This window comes from Sciurus carolinensis, chromosome 1 (assembly GCF_902686445.1).
Source record: "Sciurus carolinensis chromosome 1, mSciCar1.2, whole genome shotgun sequence".
Lineage (NCBI taxonomy): Eukaryota > Metazoa > Chordata > Mammalia > Rodentia > Sciuridae > Sciurus > Sciurus carolinensis.
Genome location: NC_062213.1, coordinates 88,325,909 through 88,347,081, shown reverse-complemented (window position 1 = coordinate 88,347,081; position 21,173 = coordinate 88,325,909). Strand labels below are relative to the sequence as shown.

At 34.7% G+C, this 21,173-nt stretch overlaps 1 protein-coding gene across 3 annotated transcripts in view; it reads left to right on the top strand.

Annotated features, from left to right (window-relative positions):
* Positions 1-21,173, top strand: part of Atf6 (activating transcription factor 6) — a 284,449-nt gene that overhangs the window by 46,084 nt on the left and 217,192 nt on the right. For all 3 annotated transcript variants that reach the window (XM_047554909.1, XM_047554905.1, XM_047554920.1), the window contains exons 8-9: positions 19,648-19,833; positions 20,681-20,772. In XM_047554909.1, the coding sequence (XP_047410865.1) occupies positions 19,648-19,833; positions 20,681-20,772 (278 nt within the window). The remainder of the gene's footprint in view (positions 1-19,647; positions 19,834-20,680; positions 20,773-21,173) is intronic.

Below are 21,173 nucleotides of genomic sequence, written 5' to 3'. Positions count from 1 at the left end.
TATCTATCTACAGTTTAGAAAAAAATTACTTCTGTGCTGACTACTTTTATTTGCAGTTCCTGCTGCTACTAGGGACTCTGCAAATAAAAGAAAAACATGTCTTTTTAAAATATTTGCCATTTCTTTTAAATGGAGTTTGGGGCCTTCTAAGTTTATCTTGAATAAAGATTTCGGCAGTTAAATTTCATTTGTGGTTACAGTAGCTTTGGAAAGGGAAATGAACAGGGTTGTTCCCCCTCCCCTCCCCGCTTATGTATTAGGGCAGATTTTTGTTGTGGCAGCTCTAGCATTCTTTATTTTCTAGTTTTCAGTTTGGCATCCTGATACAGTTGAAAAATAATCATTTTTGAATACTTTTCGCTCCTTTCTCTGTTTGCCTTTGCTTTTGCTTTTTTTTTTTTTTGGTACTGGGTATTGAATCCAGAGGCAGTTAACCACTGAGCCACATCCTCAGCCCTTCTAATATTTTATTTAGAGACAAGGTTTCACTGAGTTGCGTAGGGGGTTACTAAGTTGCTGAGGCTGCTTTGAACTCAGGATCCTCTTACCTCAGCCTCCTGAACCCCTGGACTACAGTGATGAGCCACTGAGCCTGACTCTGATTGTCTTTCCTGCAAACTTATCCGGAAAATTCATTCTAGGAAGATAGTCCTTAGCAAATAGGTTTCCCTGCCTAGAAGCAGCCATGCAGTTTACTCGTTTTGTGTGCATCTTTTCTGAGTTCTTTTTATATGATAGTAGAGTACATTTTGACATATTCACATATGCATGGAATATGTTTTGCTCCATTATAATCCCCAGTACTTCTGCTTTCTCTCCCTTTTTCCCTTCTAACCCTGCTTCCTATACTTTATGAAATCAAGCAGTCTTCAGGCTATCTTTTCTCCAGTGTATGTTTTTGGCACCTTTGTCTAGTATCAGATGACTATATTTATGTGGGTTTGTCTGTCTTCTTCTATTCCACTGGTTTTCATGTTTTTTTGGAGCCAATCCCATGCTGTTTTTGTTATTGTTGCTCTGTAGTACAATTTGAGGTCATTATTCTGATGCCTTCAGCATTGCTCTTTTTGCTTAGGATTGCTTTGGCTATTCTGGGTCTCTTATTTTTCAAACGAATGTTAGAACTGCTTTTTCTGGTTTTGTGAAGGAATGTTATCGTCATTTTGATGGGGATTGCATTGAATCTGTATAATGCTTTTGGTAGTATGACCATCTTGATGATATTAATTCTGCCTATCCAAGAACAAGGGAGGTCATTCTCTCTTCTAGGGTTCTCTTCATTTTCCTTCTTCAGTGTTCCATAGTTTTCATTGTAGATATCTTTCAGCTCCTTGGTTAGATTCCCAAGTTCTTTTTTTTTTTCTTTTTTTTTGGGGGGGGATGTATTGTGAATAGGATAGTTTTCCTAATGTCCTTTTCAGCAGATTCATTTTTAGAATATACGAAAGCAATTGATTTTATATGTTTTGATGTTGTATCTTGTTACTTTACTAAATTTGTTTATCAGCTCTAGAAGTCTCTGGTGGAGTCTTTTGGGTCTTCTAAATATAGGATCATATCATCAGCAAATAGAGATAATTTGAGCTCTTTTTTATTTGTGTCCCTTTAATTTCTTTCTTTTGCCTAATTGCTCTGGCTAGAGTTTCAAGGACTGTGTTGAATAGGAGTGATGAGAGTAGGCATATTTGTCTTATACCTGCTTTTGTAGGAAATGCTTTCAGTTTTTCTCTGTTCAGTATAATGTTGACCTTGGGCTTGTATGTAGCTTTTACAATGTAAAGGTAAGTTCCTTTTGTCTCTAGTTTCTCTAGTGTCTTAAATATGAGTGGGTGCTGTATTTTGTCAAATGCTTTTTTCTGCATCTATTGAAATAATCATGTGATTTGTGTCCTTAATTGTTTATGTGGTAAATTACATTTATTGATTTTTGTATGTTGAACCAAGCCTGCATCCCTGGAATGAAGCCCACTTGATGACAGTGCATTATCTTTTTAATGTGTTTTTGTATCTGGTTTGTTGATATTTATTAACAATTTTGCATCTATCTTCATCAAACTTATTAGTCTAAAATTTTCTTTCTTTGATGTGTCCTTATCAGATTTTGGTAACAGAGTGATACTGGCTTCATAGAATGAATTTGGTAGTGTTCCCTCCTTTTCTATTTCATGGAATAATTTGAGGAGGATTGACATTAGTTTTCCTTTAAAGGACTGGTAGAACTTGGCTGAGAATCTGTCTGGTCCTAGACTTCTTTGTTGGAAGGCTTTTGATAGGTACATCAATTTCATTACTTGATAATGATTTTTAAAATTTTTCTATATTTCCTTGGTTCAATTTGAATAGGTCATCTGTGTCTAGGAATTTTTCAATATCTTCAAAATTTTCTAGCTTATTGGAATATAAATTTTCAAAATAGTTTCTGATGATCCTCTACATTTTAGTAGTGTCTGTGGTGATATTTTGTTTTTCATTTCTAATTTTGTTAATTTATTTTGGTTAGTTTGGCAAAGGGTTTATCTATCTTGTTTATCCTTTTGTGTGATCCTTTGTGTTATTTTTTTTTATTTTCAATTTCATTGATTTCAGCTCTGATTTTAATTATTTCCTGTCTTCTACTGATTTTCTTGTTAGTTTGTTCTTCCTTTTGCAGGGCCTTGAAGTGTAATATTAGATTTTTTTTTTCTTTAATGTGTGAACTCAGTGTTATAAGCTTTTCCTCTTAGAACTGCCTTCATACTGTCCCAGAGATTTTGATATGTTGTATCACTTTTCTCATTTGTTTAAGAATTTTTAAAAATTTCTCCTGATTTCTTTTGTTATCCATGTGTTATTTGAAAGTGTATTATTTAATATCCAGTTGTTAGAGTGGTTTCTTTTATCTTCTCATTAATTTATAATTTCATTCCATTATGATATGATATGATACGTAGAATTATCTGTATTTTTGTTGTGTTTGCTAAGATTTGCTTTGTGACCTAAAATATGATCTATTTTAGAAAATGTTTCATATGTTGTTGAAAAGAAGTGAATTCAGTTGTTGATGGATGAAATATTCTATAGTTGTCTGTTAGGTTCATTCTATTAATAGTATTTTTAGTTTTGAAGAATTTTATTTAGTTTATATCTGGATGATCTATCTAGTAGTGAGAGAGGTTTGTTAAAGTCACTCAGTATTATTGTATTATACTCTATGTGATTCTTAATATTGAGAAGGGTTTGTTTTATGTATGTAAGTGCACCAGTGTTTGGATCATAAACATGTATAATCATTATCTCTTGTTTTTGGATGATTTCCTTAACTAGTATGAAATTACTTTTGTCTTTTCTGATTAATTTTGGCATAAAGCCCACTTTGTCTTTTATGAGAATAGCTTCTTCTGCTTTTTTACGGGTACCATTTGCATGGTATATCTTTTCCCATTCTTTAACCTTCAATCTGTGAATGTCTTTATAAGGTGAATCTCTTGCAAATAACATATTTTTGGGTCTTTTTTTTTTTTTCTTCTTTTTTTGAGGGGAGGCACTGGGGATTGACTGAGCCACTTCCCCAGCCCTATTTCGTATTTTATTTAGAGACAGGGTCTTGCTGAACTGCTTAGTGCCTTGCTTTTGCTGAGGCTGGTTTTGAACTTGCAATCCTCTAGCCTTGGCCTCTCCAGCTGCTGGGATTTATAGACATGCACCAATGTACCTGGCTTGTTTTTTAATTCAATCTGGAAATCTATTTCTTTTGATTGATGAGTTTAGACTGTTTACATTCAATATTATTATAAAGAGATGATTTTTATTTCCTGCCATTTCGGTTTATTTCTAATGTTTAATTCAGGTTTAATTCTCCTTTAATTGATTATTCTAGTATAATTATTCCTATGCTGGTTATCATTTTTATTTTTCATTTCTTCTTCATGAAATATTTTATTGAGTATGTTTCATAATATAGGCTTTATAGTTATGATTTTTTTTAGTTTCTGTTTATCATGGAAGGTTTTTATTCCATCAGTTCTGAAGGACAATTTTGCTGGGTATAATAATCTTGGTTGGCACTGGTTTTCATTTAGAGCTTGATACATATTATTCCAAGCCCCCCTGGCTTTTAGGATCTGGTTTGAGAAATCTCTTGAAATTCAAATTGGTTTCCTCTAAATGTGACCTGCTTTTTTTTTTCCCTCTTGCAGCTTTTTAAATTCTATCTTTATTTTACATACTAGGCATTTTCATTATAATGTGTCTTGTAGTAGATCTATTCTGATTATGTCTATTTGATCTTCTATATGCAACTTGTATTTGAATTTCCATCTTAGGTCCTAATATTTGTAAAGTTTTCTAATATTATTTCATTGAAAAGATTGTTCATGCCTTTAGTTTGTATTTTGGAGCCTTCATCTTCCCCAGTGATTCTTAAATTTGGTCTCTTGATGTTGTCCCAGATTTCTTAAATATTCTGCTCATGGTCTCTTCATCTCTTTCCTTTATTGTGAACTTTAAGATTATATATATTTGTGGCCCATGAGCACCTGCAGCATGCCAACCACCCAGGGCATACCAACAACCATGGGGCTGTCAGCCTCACAGTGTCCTGCTGTTGACTGCTGCGACATTTGTGCTGCACCGTTGTAATTATTAAATGGTTTATTTTTCTTATGTTAAAAAAATATATATATATACTTTGTCTTTAAGGCCTGAAAATCTATCTTCAAAGTGGTCTAATCTATTGGTGATGCTTTCTATTGAAATTTTAATTTGGGTTATTGAGTCTTCATGATTTTTGTTTCTTTTTCATAATGTTTATTTCCATTGAAGTAATCTTTCACTTCCTATAGTTTCTAATTTCACTCCTTATGTCTTCTTTCAGCTTGTAGAACATTTTAACTATGAACTTTCTTAATTTTTTCTCTGACATTTCTTCCACTGTGGTATTGATGGACTCAGTGTTATGGGTTGTTGGTGGTTTGTTCCCTTGCTTTTTCATATTGTTTGTATGTCTACCCATCTGTTGTTGTTATCACCTTTTCTTTTAAGCAAGGAACTGCTTTGTGAGCTTCTTTTTCTTAAGAGTCCTGGGTTGGGCAATTATCTGGGTATTGATACTTTAACTCTGGTGTTTGGCCTCTGCTGATCCCAGTATCAACAACAGTTTGAGAGAAGGCATTGAACCCTATTTACTTCAGGGCCAAGCCATGTACTATTTAACCTTATGAAAAGCAAAAAACTTGTTGATATTGTTCTTAACAATTCCTCCAACCCAGGTATAAACTTGTGGTAAAGTTCATTTTTCAGCTTTCAGGGTGTCTGATATTCTCCTAAAGGCTCTTCCAACACTTGCATGGCAGAGCAATATGGGCTTCTTGAAAATAGGAGAGGTGGACAAGAAATGGATTCCAAGAATCTACTACTTTTTTGCTATTTTGAATAATGTTTCTTTGACCATTCATATACAAGTTTTTGTAGTCTCTCTAAAACCATTTTTTAATAAGTATAAGTATTTATAAATCAGTGAGAAAATTAACTGAATAATCAATGGACAAAATATATAAATAGATATATCACAAAGAAGAATGAAAATTTTTAAAAATGAAAGTATCAGTGACTCTATGTACTTTAAGGGGTATGTACTCTGAAAGATTACTAATGTATAACTATGTGAAAGAATATTGTTAACAGAAGAGAATTTGATTGGTTACAGGTTGTTAAAGAATGTTATTCTAGCACAGTGGAACATGCCTATAATTTCAGCTACTTGGGAAGCTGAAGCAGGAGGATGACAGCTAAGCCTGGGTAACTTAGTTGGGGATGTAGGTCAGCGGTAGAGAATCACTGTTTTTAACCTCCAGGACTGAAAAAAAAAAAAAAATGATGTTCAAGGATTAAAAATGTTATGGTTTAAATTTTCTGTGGCTCTTACCTCCTTTGATTTTGTGTTCTAAAGAAAAATATAAATCAGTGAGAACGCAAGTTAGCCTGCTAATCAATGGACAAAATTTATAAATATAAATAAATCACAAAAAATGCTTTTTTAAAAAAAAACAATTCCTCAGTGTACTGTGTGCACTGCAACTCTCTGTCTCTCTCCCTGAGATAATTTATATTTGGTTATAATTTCATATTTTTAAAAAGTTGCAGAAGCAAAAATAGTACAGAGAACACCCATCTAGCTAAAAAGCAAGATTCATATTTTAGTATTTCATCTTATTTGCTTGCTATCTATTCCCATGCGTACCTATCCATTATTTTACACACACACACACACACGTGCAAACCCATACAACCATTTTCCTGAACCACTGTAGGGTAAGCAACATACCTCCACAATCCTTTACTCCTAAATATTTCAACATGTATTTCCTAAGACAGGATAATATCTCATGACCACAGTACAGTCATCAGCTTCATCAGTTTACATTGATAAAGTACTTCAGCCAATTCTCAATATTATTATTATTTTATGTACATATTATTTTTTATTAGCAAAATAACAAGTGTTAACAAACAACTCTGTTGCTGTGTACCATACGATAAATGAGAGAATGAACAATTGCAACAAAAGCATTCCAACAATCTTCTCTCTGAACCTGACAGCAGGACTGTTCAACCTGTTTTCCTGAATATTACATCATCAAATCTAACATTTACCCAATTTTCAACTGACCTTCATGTCAGGTGTTCTTTGTTTTCAACAATATCAATAATTAATTTAAACATAAATGAACTAGATGTTGTAATTAAAAAATATAAATGTAAAAAGAAAACAATAACTATAGGCTCTATATGTATGTCACACTTTAAATATCAATACACCAACAGTTTAAAACAAAAGAAGGGGAAAATAAGCATGAGAAATCTGAAGCAGAGCTATTAATATAAAATAAATTTCAATAAAAAGTATTTTCAGAGATAAAGGGGAGCATTTCATAACCATAATAGGGTAACTTCTTCAAGAAAGTATAACAATCCTAAATGTGTATGTACCTAATAACAAAATTTCAAAATGCACGAAGTAATAATTGAACTAGAAAGACAAATCCAAAATCATATTTAGAGATTTTAAGCCCCCTCATTTTGCTGGAAGGAGTAATGATATAGAAGACTTAACAAAATTATCAGCCACCTTGAATTACTTACTGTTTATAGAGAACTATACACAAAATGACAAGTAGAAAATTAATAAGGATAGACTATATTCTGTCATAAGCTTTGAGAAATTTAAAACATTTGAAATCAATTGTATAGCTTACATAACTTGGTCTATTTTAGAGGATAGAAACCCCTGCTTGTTTACTAGATCCATGTGAATGATGTGTTTTTTCCCATCCTTTCACCTTCAGTCTGTGGATGTCTGTGCCTATGAGGTGAGTCTCTTGGAGACAGCATATTGTTGGGTCTTGTTTTTAAATCCAATTTGCCAGTCTATGTCTTTTGATTGATGAGTTTAGGCCACTAATGTTCAGGGTTATTATTGAGATATGATTTGTGTTCCTGCTCATTTTAGTTTATTTCTATTTTTTTATTTGAATTAGTTTCTCCTTTGATTGATCGTTCCATTAACGTAGTTCCTTCCTTTGCTGGTTTTCATTATATAAAAATAAAAGAGTACAAAGCAAAACTAAAATATACTAATCAAACATCCTAGTTCATGAGAAAACTATTCCATATAAAATAATTGGTTTCAAAATGCTAGAGATGAGAAGAAAGAAAGTAGGACATGTTCATGTACCATTAAGGTCACAGTTAAACAACGAAAAAGAATTTTTAAAAAAATCTTGATGAATAGTTAAAGAATTCTTTCTGTTAGAGTTCAAAACATTCTCAGCTCTTCTCAGCAGTTTTAGATGGATTGCTGGAGTGAGAGAGGTGATCCCATAGGTTTCAGCTCAGGCGAGCTCCAGACCCTTCTCACTGAATGCCAGTTGGGCTGGAGATTTTAAATCAGTACCTGCTGATCCATGCTGGAGGACTTCCCTGGGTTCCACTGGTGTGGTGTGGCAGCCAATTCTTAGTCCTCTATGTCACCTGCACCCTGTGTTTCCTGGTCTCAAGTTCAGTCTCCAATTTCTCTAGCCCCCACCCTTCCGAATTCCCAGCCAGCTGGGTCTCTCCCAGTGGGTCTGGCAAGCAATCAGATTGGAGGGGGAGGGGTAGAGCCCAGTGGGTTTCTCCATGTTTGATTTTTCCCTGGTTATTTAAGTGCGGTCTATGTTGTGCAGTGTGTATTTACTGGGCCTGTGTTTCGAGCCAAACTCGGGTTTGCCAGGAATCAGCTTCAGTTGCTGGCCCCTATATTACAGTTGCAAAATGGTTCCTTCCTTTGTCTTCCACATGTCATCCAAAGAGGTGGTGTCTTCTTTCCCCATAGTCAGATATCCTGCAGCGCATCCTTCAGGTTTGTTGGGTAATGTCCTTAGTTTCTAAACACTCCATACCCAGACATGCCTTGGGCCTCTCCAAAATGCAGGTTCCTTTAATTCTCTTATCCCTTTCCTATGCTCAGGGAGGGACCTCTCTGGGGCTTGAGCTTCCAGCCTGACTGTGGCAGTGGCAGTGCCTCTGGGGATTTTTTCCCTATTTTATTATATCCAACCTACTGTGTCCCCAATCTGCTTTTGATGTCCAGTTTTAGGTTCCAGTAAAGTGTCTCCCTTCTTTTTTGTTCACCCACCTTGTGGACAAGCTGCCTGTCTGCTTTCTTGGTTTCACTCCATGGAGCAACCAGGAACATGACCACCTCTATTCTGCCATCTTGGATCTCTCCAATTCTCAATATTATTTCGTCAGTTTACCTAAAATATCTTTTTTTTTTGAATTTTGCTCTCCTCTAGTACAGGATCCAATTAGTGGTCAGATATTATATCTAGTTGTTATATCTCTTTCATCTGAAACATTCCCATAGCCTTTTATCTTTTTGAATTTTGACCCTTTTTTGTTTTCATAAATAGTCCTATTTGTTTCTTTCAAAACCCTTTTGAAGTGATCATTGTTTATTTGCATTTTGCCTTTGAAAAAATGAAGTGGCCATATTGTTAAGATGGCTAGTATTGATAAAGTATTATATGGCAGGAACTTTTCTAAGAACATAGCTTGCAAATACTCCCTCTAACCTCTTTTTTGGGTGCCAGGGATTGAACTCAGGGGCACTCAGCCACTGAGTCACATCCCCAGCCCTATTTTGTTTTTTATTTAGAGACAGGGTGACACTGAGTTGCTTAGCATCTTGCTTTTGCTGAGACTGGCTTTGAACTTGCAATCCTTCTGCCTTAACTTCTGCTGCTAGGATTACAGACATGCACCACCCTGCCAGGCTCTCTTTAATCTCTTAGCAGCCCTTTCAGGTGAATCAGGGCCTAATGAATACAGAATAAGGTGGAGAGGAGAGTTTTACTCCCCCCCACTTTTTTTCTTTTCTTTTCTTTTTTTTTTGGCTGACTGGGGATTGAATCTAGGGTTGCTCTAACATTGAACTCCATCCTTAGACACTCCCCCACTCTTTTTTTTCCATTTCCAAGCAGGTTATTGCTGAGTTGCCTAGGCAGTGCTTGACCTTGAAATCCTCCTTCCTCACCCTCCTGAGTAGCTGGGATTCCTGATATGTACCAAATATGTCCAGTGAGATTTTTAAACTTAGCTTCTGTTTTTCTGCTTTTGAAATAACTAAATAAGATTTCATGTTGTCTTTTTTTTTTTTCCATCTTTGAAGAAAAATCTGAAAATAGGAACTGGAATGGGGGTAGATATTTTCAGTATTACTTTACTTAGTTTACAGTTATAGAGCAATTGTGAGGTGCATTGCTGATGGGATTAAGAATTTTTGTCTCAATTTATAGCTGCAGGATATTTCTTTTTATGGAAACTACATTTTTATGCTATATTATAGCTTATAAAGAACCTTCATGTCTATCACTTATTTCATGTCTGTTAGTTATTTCATCCTTTTCTCAATCACTTGACATATTATAATTGAGTTAGAATTCAAGCTTTGGTCTTTTCTGAGTTCATTGCTGATACCATTACTCTGCATTCCATTATGGGTCTTTACTGTAGCCATGATATAGTGGAAACTCCAAATTGTCTCAGTCTTTTTTTTTTTCTTTTTTTTTTTTGGGGGGGGGGGTGTTGGGGATCAAACCCAGGGCCTTGTGCTTGCAAGGCAAGCACTCTACCGACTGAGCTATCTCCCCAGCCCCTAAGTCATGAAACTTACTGTTTCCTTTTCCCTCCCTATAAATGTAGTTTCCTTATTATAAAAATAAAGTCATAACACTCGGTTTTTAAAAATTAGGTCAGCGGATAGTTTTAAGTCAAGAAGGTCCAAGTTTTATATAAATTGACCTTATTTGAACAATTTGATATTGTAAAACTTAAGAGATGTCAAGTAAAACTTACAGTAAATCTCATCCATATTTTATGACATAATAGTCATTATTATGCTATATATTTAAGTATTTAAGTATAATTAAGTATATATATTTAGCGTCAGACTTAGAACTGTTTTGTTTTGGGATTGGAAGAGACCTTTAAAGGACTAACAGATTGGCCTTAAACTTTTTTGTCCATAATCCACTGTAAGAAATGTTTTACGTCTCTCCTGTACATAATCTCATGAAACAATGAGCTCTCACTAAATATAAAGCATTCTGTTTTTTTTTTTTTTTTAATTCTAGTCTATGCTTTTCTGTCAAAATTTTAAGGGTATATTGATTTACTAAACTGATCCTGATATTGGGATATACTATTCTGATGTAATTCTCTCTTTTTACTAATGTGTAAATAGATCCAAGGAGGAAAAGTGATTTTTCCTAGTTCTTTCAATTTCCTGCAATGCTAGGTCAAGAATTAAAGATATTTGGTTTCCAGCAATGTTGTTTAATGACTTATTACCATTACAGTTGTCTCCCCTTATCTATGGGGGATATGTTTCAAGACCCCCAGTGGATGCTTGAAATCACAGCACTGAACCCTATTTATGTTTTACTTCTCCTATACATACATACCTATGATAAAGTTTAATTTTTAAATTGGGCATAGTAGGAGATTAAGAACAACATCTCTACTCTTATGTTTTGAGGCTATTGATAAAGTAGGGGTTACTTGAACACAGCACTGCCATACCATGATAGTTGATGAGAACCCACATGACTGCTAAGTGATTAATGGGTAGATCATGTATATAGCATAGATTCACATCTTGGATGGCGTAAGATTTCATCAAACTGCTTGGAAAAGTACTGTTTATTTCTGGAACTTTCCATTTAGTATTTTCAGGCTATAGTAGCTGCAGATAACTGAAACCATGTATAAGGGGGGACTATTGTATATTTACAGAGTTATAACCATTATTTCCAGGGACATATGTAATATGGTTTAAATATGAGGTATCCCCCCAAAGCTCATGAGACAATATAGCAATATATCAAATGATTAGATTATGAGTGTTCTGACTTAATCAGTGAATTAATCCATTTGATGGCATAATGATCTGAAAGTACTGCTTTACTGGATAGTAACTGTTGGCAGGTGGGACATGTCTGGATGAAGTAGGTCACTGGGGGCATGCCTTTGGGTTTCATATTGTATCCCTTGTGCCTTGCTATCTCTCTCCTTCCCTGCCTCCATGAGGTGAGCAACTCTGCTGTGCTCTTCTGCTATGATGCTCCACCTCATCTTGGGCCCAGAGCAGTGGAACCAGCTGACTGTAGACTGAATCTCTGAAACTGAGCTCAAAATAAACTTTTCATCTTCCCAGTTGTTCTGGTCAGGTATTTTGGGCACAGCAATACAAAGCTGACTAACAAAGAAATTGTTACTGGTTGCGGGGTCATTGTGTGACTAAACTGACCTTTGAAACTGGTTTGAGGGACAAGTTTGAAAGCGTTTGGAGATGTAGGCTGGAGAAGCTTTAGAATGTTGTAAGCAGAGCTTAGTGGTGATTTTGATGGGAGCTTATAAGATTTGAATGCCAATAGGAATGTAGTAAAGACTGCTCATAATGTATGAGAGAGAAAGGTGGATTTTGTTGGATATTGGGCTGGAGGCCATTTGTGTTACATTCTGATAAAGAAGTTGTCTGTATTTTGTCCATGTCCTGAGACTTTGTGTTAGGCAGAATTTAAAGGTAAAGGACTAAAATCTGTTGGAGGAAATTTAAGGCAGCACAATATTCAGGCGGTGGCATGGTGTGGATATTGCTGGCAGCTTTTGGTAGGGTTTATTGTGAGAGCAGCACAAAGCAGAGTGGCAATTTGACCAGAAAAGTGAGTAAAGAGAGTTAAGTACTTTTGCACAGAGACAATAGGAAAGATGCCTTGAGGACATCTCAGAAGTCAGTAAAATCACACGCATTCCCGGTTTAACCATGTAGAAGTGAAAACTCACTTAAGAGAGCTTGAGGGTACCCTTCTCTATCAGGGTTTTTTTTTTTTTTTTAAGTTTTATTTATTTATATATATGCGGGTTTGAGAATCAAACCCAGCGCTTTACTCATGCTAGGCAAGAGCTCTACTGCAACCCCCTATCAGGGATTCTTATGAAGTTGTTTCACCATGCTTAGTCACCCAGCTACTCAAGAGACCTTTGAGGCACAGTCCAAGAAGGCCTAGCTACTACTTGAACTGATCACGGGCATCATCCTCATTTTACTGGTTCTGCGGTTATGAAGGATACTGGACTTAGGGCGTCATAGAGGCTTCCATCAAGATGTCAGAGAAAGGCCTAGGAGGCCAGGCAAAGTGTGGCAGGGTCAGAATCTCTGCAGGCAGCCCCTGAGAGGGTGATGTGTGGAGATGTGTGAAAAGGAAGCCAAGCTGCAGTGGAGACCCTCAAGATTAAGAAATGCTAGTAACATGAAATTTATGCTGAGGAAAACCACTGTCTGTGGATAGAATCAGACTAAAAGAAAGCCCATATGAGCTGCAACCAGCAAGACCAAAGGGGAAGGGCTGCCCATTTTGTTTGGAAATCACATCCTGCCACCATGTGCCCCAGATGGTGGAGTTGGAGCTATAGGAAATGTTTGCCTGGCTAGGTTGGTTTTTGTCTTGCTTTGGTCCTATTCCTTCTTTCTTTGCTCCTGTTCTTTCCTTTTGGAATTTGGATATTTATTCTGTGCCACTGTATTTTGCATATGTAACTTGCTTTGGATTTTTCTTTTCTCTTTTTTGTTTTTGTTTTTTGCTTTTGATTTTTATAGGGGTTCACAGCCAAGAGTTTGCCGCAGAGGAGACTTTGGACTTGGACTTTTGTGCAATTCTGAAACTGTTAAGATTATGGGGACTCTTGGACATGGACTAAATATATTTTGCATTGTGAGTTGGGCAGGAGCTTTTGAGAGGGGTGAAATGTTATGTTTTGAATATGAAGTGTCCCCCAAAAGCTCATGAAACAATGTAGAAATATGTGAACTGATTAGATTATGGGAGCTATAACCTAATCTGTGGATTAATTCACTTGATGGATTAATGATCTGAAAGGACTACTGTACTGGTTGGTGACTATTGGTAGGTAGAGTGTGACTAGAGGAAGTAGGTCACTGGGGGCATGCCTTTGGGTTTTATATTCTGTCCCTTGCACCTCACCTCTAATTTTATGCCATTATAAGGTGAGCAGCTTTCCCTCACCTCGTTGTTCAGTCATGATGTTTACCTTACTTTGGGCCCTGAGTGATGGAGTGGCTAACCATGGACTGAACTTCTGAAACTATGAGCTCAAAATAAACTATTCTTCTTCTAAGTTGTTCTGGCCAGGTATTTTGGTCACAGTGCCCCACATTGACTAAGACAACATGAAACAGAGGAGTCATTTACTGAAGGTACAGGAAATTGTTCTGAAATTTTTGAAGATTCCTGTGAACTGGACTCTGGTCCCTCTATTCTTCAAGAGGCTTTGCCCACAATGTGACTTTTCAAAGAGCATATTCCTGCTTTTGCCTCTGTATTAGATATTCTTTCCCTTCATTCAGAGATGAGATTGGATAAGGCAGTATGGATTTAGCAGAGACTTTGTTATCTTTTCTCATTCTGAAAATTATGCTACTTATCAGAAGGCATTCTTTGTTCAAAAAGAAAGAAGGAAAGAATTTTCAGGGTGAAGATTATTACCTTGACTCAAGTAGATGGTTCAGTTTACCAGTTGTGGAATTTCTTTTTAACTTTTGGTAAATGGAAACTGGTATATAACATACATACAAAAAAATGATAGAGTAAAATGAAATTTTGACTGTCATGAAATTGAGAAGAATAGAGGTAGTATAAGTTTAAAAATTTCCCTTTTTCTGCTTTGAATGAGTCTTGGAAAAACAAAGTAGTATACTGAAGATTCTTAACAGAAGTCAAATTAAAATATTTACTTGAACATTTAAAATAGAATGCCACAAATTAGGCAAGTGGCACCACTGGTTGAGGAAAGCTAAAGGAGCCAGGAGACTTTGCATATGTCCCCAAAAGTGATCTCTGGGGAATCTCAGCTGACTCTTAAGAGTAGATAGGAACAAGGTCGTTTTTGACCAACTTGGTCTTAAACACCTGGCAAGAGAGTATAGCCTAAAAGCACAGTCCTACATGGACAGGTCTACATGGACATTTAAAAGGAAAAACATTTAAAAAAAAAATTTTTTTAATGTAACTTAAATGTAACATTTAAAACATTTTTTTTAAATGTAACTTGTGTCAGCTCTACTAAAAGTAAGTAAAACTAGAGGCTATAAAGGAAGGGTTCTTGTATGAGAGTGCCTAATAATAATGACAAGAGTTGCAAATTAGTCTTGAGTTAATTTGAGTCTGATTTCATAGACCTACAAAATTTTCCTAACTTCCTACATTGATAAACTTGATCTGTTTTTCACTGGCAAGATTTTAAGTTACTGCCCTCATGGTACTGGCTGAAATACTAATTACTTTTGTGCTAATTGTTTACAAAAAATTAATGCTTTGCTTTCTTGTTTATTGTTGGCTTAGCATGATCCCTGCCATATATATGCCTTGTCCAATCACCTGCCATCTGCCACTGTGGACCTCTGGACTGCTGTGCTGAATGCCCTTAATGATAGAGAACAAGGACTTTGGGTCACTTCTCCCAACTTCACCCCATTTCAGCAGGAAGTAGCTTGGAGATGTCATCACCTACTTTCCATTAGAAATGGAAGCTAGAAATTGACAATGGGGAAATGTTACAGGGATTCATTTGATGCTTTGACTGTATCCCTTGTCATTTTGAAACTTACATGATTTTTTCTTTTTCCTAAAATACTCTTCCCTGATCTTTTCCCTAACCTTCTCCTCCCTGATCTTCTTCCTGATCTCTCCTCCCTAATCTAATTTTCTCTGAATCACCTCTTTAAAAAACAACCCTTTTCCTGCTGATGGTCAGAATCACAGACTTTGGGATGAGAGACCCCTGTGTTTCTCCTTTACTAGTAAAGCAATAAACCTCTTTTCTTTTTCTCAAAAAAAAAAAAAAAAAAAAAAAAAAAAAAGCTACAAATTAAATTTGCCAGTGATTTTAGTTATGCATGGTTTTTAGAATGTATCCATAAATGTGTTTACTAGTGTATCCAGTAATGTATGTTATGTAACTTAGAAGAAATGTACATGGAAATTTATTTGGCTTTTAAATCTATTTAACATAGACTTAAAAGTTTATTTATTTACTTATGTCTGATGTTGATGAAGAGGTAAAATTTCTTCTTTATCCATCAGTTTCAAGAGCAAAATTCAGTCAAATGAGGTTAGGACTGATAGAAAAATGTGCAGCAAGCCAGTTATTACTATATGATTCACCAATTATCAATACCTCTTCTGACTTAAGTTTACATGACACATTGGAATGTATTTCATAGCATAATCCTATTTTAATATTACTTTAACTTATAGTCACTTAATTCTTTGAAGCTTATTTGTTAGCATAGCAGAATCAAGGGTCAGGATAATATATTTTATAAAAAAGGATTGTAATATTATTTATCAGTTGGTAGAAATCTAAAAATTTGAAACTTTTGACTTTTAAATTGATTCAACCCTCAAAAGGAACTTCTACATTTGCGAAAGTTTTCCTTTTACATAAGTTTTTCTTACATTCAAATAAATGCTTCTTTAATAAGCAAAACACCACATTTTATAGTACAGTGGCACTCAAGGGAGAATATTTTGTAGCTGTGAAGTTTTTTCTTTTGTTCTTTTTCCAAGGCACAGTGCGTGGGGGAGAGATGTCTGAAGACAGGGTGATGAGAAGCAGGGACAGGCCAGCTGTTTGCTCGTTTCATTATGTGTTAGCTCATCCGATATGCCTATAGGGGAGATGTGTCAATTGATTAATGGGTCAGAGTATTGATTTTATGTTGTTATATTACTAACAGAGGAAAATAAGCTTCTGGATACAAGCAGTATCTATTTTCAAACAGGCACATAATTAAAGTAACCACATAGTTCTTTGAGGTTAGGGTTCCATGCTGTGATACAAGACTCTCTTATTTGTTATTTAAAAGCAGGACAGAGCCATTGTATAAAGTCCATTGGGCCTGGAGTGAACTGACCTTTAACCTTGACCCTTCTACTCTCTGTGAATCCAATGATGAGGTTTAATTTAAGGAATTTTGAAAACTATAGTAATTTCAACAAGTGGAGATGATTTAAATATTTTATGAATCATCAAAATATTCAAAATACTATAGTATTGTTCTCATTGCATGCCAGAGATGTATGTGCAAATATCAATTTACTAAACAGAATTACAGAGTAATTCTTTTCTTTTTCTTATAGAGATAATACCCACCTTCCCTCAAACCTCCTTAAACACCAAACATCCACAGTATATGTGTGTTTAGTCTAAAAATACATACTTTTTTTTTGGCCTAGGAAGTATGGAATAATTTAAATATAGATTCAGGTAGTTGAACAGAGCTTGTTGGATATGAAGTCAGAAGCCTATGTTTTTGGCTCCTGTGGTTTTCATTTATACTGTCTTTCCACTCTGTTTTTATTGGTCGTATTGAGTATTTTTAGGACTACTTTAATGGCTCTTTTTCTATGTGAAAAAAATGAATATTTGACCACAGGTGGTTTTCATTTTTTTTTGTAAGAGGCATATGGGTTGACAACCTTTGAAACTTTAATATTGTATAATATGCAGGTGCTTTTATTGTTTATAGAAATTCCTAATTCTTATTTGAAATTTATTAAATGGTGTGCCATATCTGTATGCCTCCCCAGATTCTATAGTTATGTGGCCTTTAAAGAAAAGTTGCCTTTTATCTAACTTTTAGTATGAATTCTTCCATCTGGGAACCTTCTTTTTTATGTACTTGTTCCGTGCTCTGTGTACTTCAGCACTCTGGTATTAAGTATTAATTATAGACACTGGCATTGTCAGGAACTATGACAATAATTAAAAATAACATTAGATTGAACAAAGTGGTATTTTCCAGAGAATAGTTTGAAATTGGTGAATAATCAATTCATCATGACTTTGCCACTGCTATGTGTGTGTGTGTGTGTGTGTGTGTATGTATGTGTTGTGTGAGTGAGAGAGAGAGAGAGTGCGAGCGCGCAAGAGAGAATTACTAAAGAGTGCGATAGTTGGATAGTTGCTACACAAGGAAATTTTTATAGATGATGATTGTAATCATATAATCAGCAGACTTGTAAAGTTAGAAAAAATACTCTTTTGATACGTCATGTAACATTTCTTTTCCTCGTAGGTTATGATTGAATGATTGTTGACAGTACTTGGTGCTGGGAGATCACATGATCTTGTGATCACGTGGTGGTTTGGCATACTTGTTTCTAGGAAATGTATTTGGATGGGAATTGTGTTATTATTTTAAAATAAATTGATATGAAATTTTTAAACTTTACTGATTGAGTTATGGAACACCCCACAGTGGAATATTTATTTTTTAAAGTCCATTCCAAAGTATATAGAAGTCAGTAATTCATGCATCTGTGTACTTAACACTAACCAATTTAAATATTATTCTTTGATGCTTTTTATGGACTTAATTTTGTTACCTTTTCCCTTGCCCCCCTGCAAAAAACTAGAACCCCCAATGCTATAATAAAGGTTTCTACAACTTAGTTAGAAAACAACAATAGTAACTTTGTTCAGTTAGTTTTGCTTATGGTAGATATTGTGGGTATTAGTATCAGACATGGTTTTGGTTTTCAAGGTTGAAAGTCTAGGTAAAGTGAACATTCTTGAAATAGTTGAGACCATAGGAGTGTTCTGGTATATCTTCCAAATTATAAAGGGGTAAGATGTTCAGAGAAAATTTGAAAATCAGATAAGGATAATTGAAATTTTAGAGGGACTTTAGAACAAAGTCAGTAGAGGAAATGACATCCCAAATGGGAAAAAACAGTTGAATAAAGAAATCATTTAGACTTGCTTGGAGAATATTGATTAGCCTTAAGTGAGAAGATTAGAGGATGTAGCATAAATAGTTGTATAGTTAGTGCAGAAGGTATGGTTAGGTAGGGAGTGGTCCCATTAAGGAAGGACTTGAAAGTAAAAGAGGGTAACTGGGATGTATGACTGGCTTGTGTTTGAAATGGATTAGTAACATAAATATTTGGAAGGTTATTTTAGAAATAGCAAACAAGATAAAATGGAAGACAATTCAAATAGGCATCTCTCACAGTAGTCTGGGTAAATTTAATGAGTGCCTGTGTTCAGAGAATGTCAGTGGGAATAGAGAGAAAGGAATAACTAAGAAAAAAAATTGGTCATTAGCATATATTTCACACATATTTGGTAAGTGAATGAAGAATTGGGAGGGGGAATGAATATAGGGAATAAAAGAAAAATAATAATGATCACTTCTCCTTTGTATTCTGAGAGATACTATTTATAGAAGATGGATAGATTTTTTAAAAATCTAGGTAGAGAGAGATGTGTTCACTTTGCACATACTGAATTTGAATGGATTTCACAAGTAGAAGTAGTCTTATAAGTAATTGGATATATGACTTTGGAGCATAGTCAATTAATTTATGGCTGGAGATGTTGATTAAAGATGTATGTATTGTTAGTCCTCTGTATCTCTGGGTTCCATATTCATAAATTTAATCAACTAAGATAGAAAATATTCAGAAAAATATTACTTCTGTATTATACATGTATAGACTTTTTTCCTTGTTATTATTTCCTAAACAATATGGTATAACGACTATTTACATAGCATTTACATTATGTTAGATATTATAAGTAATCTAGAGATGGTTTAGAATTTTCAAGAGGATGTGAGGAGGTTATATGCAGAAACTAAATCATTTTATATAAAGGGTCTTGAGTATCTGCAGATTTTGGTATCTATGGGGAATCCTGAAACCAATTCCCCATGAATACTGAAGAGTGACTATGTATACATATGTATTTAAAGGAACTTTCTAAGGGAGGATCTAAAGAGAAAATTGAAAGATCAATAAATAAGCTTTAGAAATACTTGAGAAGAAATTATTTAACATTTAGGTTTTCAAAAACCTTATTTCATCTTTTGATTTTTTTATTTACTTAGTTTGAGCAGTACATTTTAAAATCTGTTTTAAAATAACCAGTAACCTATAGTTTGAACAAAGTTGTTTAAAAATAATTGTTAAAATCAGTATATTCTGATCTATTTTGGTCTGATTCTAAAATCATAGTATTTTGATTCTTCCTAACTTTTCCTAGATTGCTGTGCTAAGGAGGCAGCAACGGATGATAAAAAATCGAGAGTCGGCTTGTCAGTCGCGCAAGAAAAAGAAAGAATATATGCTAGGGTTAGAGGCTAGATTAAAGGCTGCCCTTTCAGAGAATGAGCAACTGAAGAAAGAGAATGGGTCACTGAAACGACAGTTGGATGAAGTTGTATCAGAGGTGAGTGTGAGTGATGGAGCCTGCTGAGATGGGTTAGTTTTTTTCTTACAAATAAATTAATAAACCTTTACATCTTAAGTGGTATAAAACAATACTGCCAGGAAAACAAGGGTACAGTAAGTCCAAAAATATTTTCAGTAAGGATAAAAAATTTGAAAGATGATCATTTGTATTTTCCAATCTATTTATAAATCTTCTCCTTTTCTTGGGTTTCTCCTAACTCATTACCTTAGTGCCTTCTAAATTCCTGACTAAATGAATCAGATTGAGACTCCTGAATAATTCTTTTATAAAAGAAAATATAAAATAAAAATTTATCTTTTCTATGTCTACCTGCCCACTATTTTTTTCCTTTTGTTGTCATACTGGTCCCAAGATTGTCTCCTATTCTGTTCATGAAATATACTGCCTTAGGATTTCCCACTGCAGTGCAGTTCTGAACCAAATAGATGCCTGTGCAGTGAGATTTCTTACACTGTTCTATCTTAACCCCTGAGCACATGGTAACACTCCAGTGTGTTGTTGAAAACAATATTTAAAAGACAGAGAGACAGATTACAGAAGTGTCTCAAATTTCTTTGGGAATTCATAAAAATATAAAACTATTGAATTCTTTGCTCTATTTTTTTCTTTTCGACTTCTCTCCTCTCTGTTGGAAAAGAAAATTTGGAAGGCTCTACTCTAGTTTTTTGAAAAGAACTATTTCTCAACTTTGAGTTTTGTTTTTGTTTTTAAATAATAAAAAGTTTTCATATAGCTCATAAAGAGGAAAGTTTTTTTCTTAGGTGTTGCTTTTTGTGAGATTCATATGTAATTTAATTGTATTTCATATTGTCATTTTCTTTAGAACCAGAGGCTTAAAGTCCCTAGTCCAAAGCGAAGAGCTATCTGTGTCATGATAGTATTGGCATTTGTAATACTGAACTATGGACCCATGAGGTAAGTGTGTAGCTATTTGTTTTGGATACGAATGTGAAAAATTGCAATACTCATTATTTGTTCTTCTTTAGCTCTAGAAATAATCTATAGGTAAACTGATTTGTTTAGAACAAAATCAGCATCTTAGATATGTAAAGAATAATTGGACAGGAGCATAATATCTCATGATCCAGCTGGGAGAAGAGACATATAAAAGGATAACTATGGTATGTTATGGTGAATATAATTATAGCAGTGTGAACAAAGTACTGAAAGAATATAAATGAGAGTACAAGTTCTTAATATGACAGTTTATGACATACTGATAGGTACACAGTACATTTTTGTTGAATGAGTGACAAGGGAAATCCCTTCTGAGGAATCTGAATCTTGAAGTGTGATACCAGTTTGCCAGATGGAAG